The sequence below is a fragment of the Telmatherina bonti genome (genome assembly GCF_933228915.1).
Source record: "Telmatherina bonti genome assembly, chromosome: 21".
In the NCBI taxonomy this organism is placed as follows: Eukaryota; Metazoa; Chordata; class Actinopteri; order Atheriniformes; family Telmatherinidae; genus Telmatherina; species Telmatherina bonti.
In genome coordinates, this window is record NC_136630.1 from 11716916 (window position 1) to 11723068 (window position 6153).

The 6153-nt window shown below is 39.5% G+C and overlaps 1 protein-coding gene across 1 annotated transcript; it reads left to right on the plus strand.

Annotated features, from left to right (window-relative positions):
• Positions 1-521: 521 nt before the first annotated feature.
• Positions 522-5797, plus strand: LOC306771875 (potassium channel subfamily K member 1-like; the record flags this gene model as incomplete). The annotated part of the gene is made up of 3 exons (XM_079261197.1): positions 522-873; positions 3633-4037; positions 5487-5797. The coding sequence occupies 3 exons, from the start codon at positions 522-524 to the stop codon at positions 5795-5797; spliced, it is 1068 nt and encodes a 355-aa protein (XP_079117323.1).
• Positions 5798-6153: the final 356 nt, after the last annotated feature.

A 6153-nucleotide genomic window follows, 5' to 3' on the forward strand; every position in this document is an offset into this window, starting at 1 on the left:
GTTGCGAATGAGGGTACACTGGTAGAGCTTGCTAGTGCTACACCTTTTTGCCTGAAGAACTGCTGTCTTCATGACAGACAGACAGACAGACAGGCAGATAGATAGATAGATAGATAGATAGATAGATAGATAGATAGATAGATAGATAGATAGATAGATAGATAGATAGAATGTTGTTTAAAAAATGTAAATCTCCCGTATTCAAAGAAAAGTGACCTGAGGGAAATTAATTCTTTGTTGCAACTCAATGGAAACACTAAACCTGTTCCGCCGCTTCGAGAGGAGAAGTGAACGAACTCCATTCCAACACACACTCAGGTGCGCGCACACCCCACCTGGTAAGGTGAGTGAGTGACGTCACGGCTATCCGCTTCCACCGAGCGATGAAGAATGAGGAAGGCGAGGTCAGCAGAGTCTGAGTGGAGAGGACAGGGGTTATTCTTTAAAAAAAAAAAAAAAAGTGGGACAAGTTAAATGAAACTGAGCGAGTTTAGTTTCTTGAGGAATTTGAGTTTTGTGGGATGGCGTGTTGCTCCACGGAAGCCCGGTGCGCTCGTTTTACGGAGCGACACCGGTCGGCGATTAGTTTTGTCCTTCTGTTCGTCGCTTACATCTTTTACCTCATCATCGGCGCTGGCATCTTCTCTGCCATCGAGTTGCCTTATGAACACGAACTTCGGCAGGAGCTGAAAGAGGCCCGTCAGGAGTTCCTGAAAAACAACACTTGTGTGTCTGAAGAGCGCCTGGAGGAGCTCCTGGCCCGCGCGCTGGAGGCCAATAACTATGGAGTGTCCGTCCTTAGAAACGACACCAGTCGTAACTGGGACTTTGTGTCCTCCCTGTTCTTCACCAGCACCGTGCTGACCACAACAGGTAAGCTAGGCAGGTGCTGAAACTCGAAATTTTTTGCCGTTTTAATAGGCCTTGGGCGATGTCTGTCGTTATCTTTTAAAACAACAACAAAACGAACAAAGCAATGTGTTTACTGTAAATAATGTTTCTTGTTGACTATGTCCTTAACATAAGTTGAAAACAGAATAAAACTGCAGCACTGGAGGCAGAGGCGGTCCTAGCTAGTTTTGCGCCCTGGGCGAACCACCCTTCACGCCCCCTTCCCCTCCCTCCTCCACACACGCGCGCGCACACACAACACAAGGATGTTATATTATTTATATTTTAAATTATTTATATTAAAATATATTTTTTAAATGCAAAAGTTGTCTACAACTGTTTACTACCTGCATTCAAATATGTTTTAGGTGATCAGGCAGTGCTTGACCACATGAAAGAGCAAGTGTACTCTGAAACCTGACTTTTCTGACCTTCTTTGATGAAAAATGATCACTTATCATATGATATCTGTTGTGCAATTATATGATTGATCTTATAATGGTAAGTCCAGAGAGACACTCCTGTGACATACTGGACATATTTGGCCAGTGGGAGCTGCTCTAAAATATTTCAGAAGTGCCCCTGAATTTACAATTAAGATCCAATATGTAAATTAGATCACGCTTAACATGCATCAGTTACCCAATTAAAATAAATCATAATAATGCACAAATTATCATTTGTTAACATCATATTAACTCAGTAGGCTATAACACACTGCAAATGATTTAAAAAGCATCACATGAAGCTTACAAAATGTCATTTCAATGTATACTGACATCACATGTATGTTATATAGGTTATGTAAGTTAGCATAGACCCACATGTAGCATTAAAACTCCATAGTCAGGACATACTATTGTTACCAAATTCCCAGACTAACATGTGAACTTGTGTTGCAAACTCAGACTAACATATTAGTGAAATTAACTGCAGGACTTCATTTCTCAGATTTTAATAGTTGCTGCAGCAAAGCTGAAAAACAAATACAGTTGTCTTCTGTGGCTAAGTAGCAACATATTAGCATAACGGTAATAAATAGCGTACGTCACTCCTTTAAACCTTTATCTTTTTCTTTCCTTCTCTTTCTGAACTGGGCGCCTCATGGTTTCAATGGTCTTTTGTCCATTTACCACACCTTTGACTTGACTTAATAACACTTTTCCATCTGTCAAACACCCAGCTAAGATTGATGTCACGTGATGTGAACAAATTCACATTAATGCAGGCAGATTCGTGTTTTCTATTTTTTTTTTTTTTTTTAACATTTTCACACAACCCAATAAATGTAACATTATACACGTGTTAATTTTATGCATGAAATATAATTTATTTGGAAGCAGTAGTGTGTGTGTGTGGGATAATAAGAATTCAGTCTATCCCCTGCCCCCCTCATCGCTTTTCCTCTGAAAGTGAGACAAACCTGCTCACAACCTCTGCAGTTGTGAGTCCTGTCTCCTATGCCTTTTCTTCTAACACACACAACCTGTATAGGCCTACGTGACTCTCAGCAGCAAGTTTATATGATAGTAGCACATCCAGTGCTTATTAACTTGATTTGGAAATGCACGGTATTAGTCTGGAGAACTGCCGTGTTTTTTTGTTTTTTTTTTCTTTAGAGCACTCGTGCACCCCCAAAAAGGTTGCGCTCTGGCAGGTCGCCCATATTGCCCACAGCCAAGACCATCTCTGACAGGAAGGATATTTAAACAACAAACAATTTTTTATTAACAGACAAAATACTAATTAAAGATTAACACCATGAGCCATAACATAAGGACCACCCAAATTCTGAACTTTCAGAATATGGACAATGAGCAGATTATTGCAGGTATCACATTGATATCTGGGAATTTCTGAGGCCAGATAAACATTTCTTTGAGTCCTTCTGAAGCAGCTTTTTACAGACTCCACTGGAAAAACCTGCAAAAGAATGTTTACATGTGTGTGTTGCATCAACGTTAAAGCCAAGATCCAGATTTTCCTGCAAAACATCGCAGAGAAGATGAGCAGATATGCTGTGTTTGTTGACAGCTGACACTCTCTAAAATAAACTACCTGTTTGAATAACTTTTTTTTTAAGGTCTGCAAATTGTATTGTATTTAATACCTTCATTTAATAAGTATATTTAATATATTTTTTAACTAAGCAAGTTGCATTGTGCGCAAACAGTCACAATAGAGGAATTTTATTAGTCCTCTGTCTCAACTTGTCAGTCTCACTATGTTATTGCAGAAAGGTCATTAAGGGTCTGTTGATAGCAGACTCTTTCGTGCCTGCTTAGCCAGGGGTGTACAAGAAACACCCTATCTTGTAAAAAAGTTACATTTAGCATCCACATTTAGTTGACTCTAAATCAAGCCAGTAGCATTTGCACATTACCAGATATCTTCTGCTGTTTCACACTGTTAAAAAAATTGTGTCATACATTTTGTGTATAAAAATAACCAACTTACTGTTGCCCAGTAAGAAACAGATGCAGGCAAGTCATGTCAGTGATAAATGTTTGACTGAAAAGCCTACTATATACGTATTAAAGATTTAGTCTTTTGGGGATAAAAAAACTTGTCTTTCATATGAAGATATGTTGTTTTTAACTTAACTTTAGCTTGTCTTCCTTTCCTTCTTTCTAATTATTGTTATTTCAGTAAAGCTTCACCTGTGATTTTAGAAGAGCCCAACATGTTATTATGAATCCCTGTAATTGACACAGTGCTGTATTTTTTTGCTGTATTTTTAGGTTACGGCCACACTGTTCCTCTCTCTGATGAAGGAAAGGCCTTCTGTATTTTCTACTCCCTCTTTGGCATTCCTGTCACCCTCTTCTTCCTCTCTGCTGTGGTGGAGAGACTCATGGTCCTGGTCACTAGACGTCCAATCTCCTACTTCCATCGGCGATGGGCTATGACCAGGTCAAAACTGGCTGCCATTCATGCTGCTTCACTAACCATCATCATGGTCCTGCTCTTCTTGTTAATCCCTGCATGGATCTTCATCTCTCTGGAAAAAGACTGGAACTTCCTGGAATCACTTTATTTCTGCTTCATCTCACTGACAACCATTGGCCTTGGAGATTATGTCCCTGGAAAAACTCTCAGTAAAGAGACCAACCCACATCCACAGCTGTACAGACTGGCAGTTACAGGTGAGTGTGCAGCTAAATGCAAAGCAATATCACAATGAAATACCACTGAAATGCTAGAAAAAAAACCCATTTAAAAACATGATTCAATGATTTAAAAATATTTCAGCCCTATAACTGATGGAGAATAGTACACTTCAAATGGGCTGCACAGTGGCATGTTGGTTAGCACTGTGGCCTCACAGCAAGAAGGTCGCAGATTCGATCCTCAGCTGGGTTGAGGCTCAGATAATTGTCTTTCTGTGTGGAGTTTGCATGTTCTCTCCGGATACTCCGACTTCCTCCCACCATCCAAAGACATGCATGTTAGGTTAATTGTTACTCTAAAATTGCTGCTAGGAGTGAGCGTGAGTGGTTGTTTGTCTCTGTGTGGCCCTGTGATGGACTGGCGAGCTGTCCAAGGTGTACCCTGCCTTTCGTCCAAAGCCTGCAACCCTTCATTGGACTAAGTAGTTAGGATAATGAATGAGCACACACTTTTAAATTTCAACATATATGCTCACTTTTATCAAACGCGAATGTGATCGATTGATCGAATCGAATGTGTTAAAAAAAAAAAGATGTAATCCAAGTAAAGACTGGGTCACCGCTCTTTGAAAAATTATGTAAGTAAATAGTTGTCAGATATTAAAAACAACTCAAACTGCAAATAATTCATTAATTTCAGCATCTACAGAACACAACATCATTGAAAAGGTTTCAAACTATCCAGGTAAATTCACACACAAGGCTGAAAATCATTAGTGATCATTGAACTTTTTAAAACCGGACAGAAAATGTGCTCAGTAAAACTCGTGACAATGATTGGAAATGGTTTGTTGTTGTATCAACAGTTACAAGTTAAAAATCTAGCAAGAAATAAAACAAATAATCAAATCCAGAAATGTACAATCTCCCTGTCAAATAAACTATATAAATAAAAGAATCTGAACTACAGCAGGGTGTGTTTGACAGGGAAGGTATTGCTTATGAAAGCAAAATAATACCACACCTATTTCTGAAGATATTACAACACAGTGGATATAATAACCTGAAAATGAAAGATAAACATATAAAAAAAGACATCTCAATTTTTTTTGTCTTTGGCTGCCTTTGTGCTCATCACAGATAAATATAGAGTTGTGAAAAGTGAAAACTGTTATACACTGTTCTATTTTTATATGGTATAAAGTCTTCCAGCATATTTAGTAATAAGACCTGATATTTCTATAAATGTGTAGAACCTGATGAGTTCAAATAAACGCCATTTGTTGCATTTTTGCCCTTACCAAGTGCTTCTAGAAAAAATGATTAATGATAGGAAAAAAGAAGTGTAGACTCTCATTGAACATAGTGAAGATGATATATTTGCTCCAGGTGTATCAACCTCCGCACCTGATATTTGTAAGACCAAACCCTGATTTGATCAGTTATACAAACCTTAAATGTGTATTTGCATGTTTGCTCTCACAGTCTACTTGCTGCTGGGCTTGGTGTGTGTCCTGGTGGTGATGGAGACGTGCTGCGAGCTTCCCCAGATGAGACAGCTCAGACAGAGGTTCTACCAAGAAAAGATCCGGGAACTGGACTCTGAGACCACTAACATCATTGATCGGGATCACATGATTGATCAGCTGACTGACCTTGCAGATCACACGACGTCATCGGACCAACTACCTGTCATTTCTTCTGTATCCGACCAGGCCAAGACTCTGCGGCAGAACGGCAGCTTGGCTCAGTACACCCCCGCTTCTGGATCTGCTGTTAATGGGAATCTGAGATAGCAGTTTTCAGAGCTGCAATTGATAAACTTTACTCTACACATCATCTAACTGCTCAGGTCATACCAACCCTGAATTTTAGTGTGTGAACATGCTTGTGGCTCCATTAACTCTGTAGCTGGATCACCTGATTGTTTGAAAAATGACTGTACCTCTGCCAACAACAACTTACATATATGGTGTGAAAACGGGCACACCCACAGATTATCGGTATGGTATTGTTTTTCCCCTGCTGCTCCTTTCCTTGTAGATATCAATCTTTGACGCAGAGGAAGGGTTGGGCCCCTTAAAACGAAGGAAAACCCAACAAGTTTCAGCCTTTTAAACCAAGACTTGATACTGTAACACTGATGCCTGCA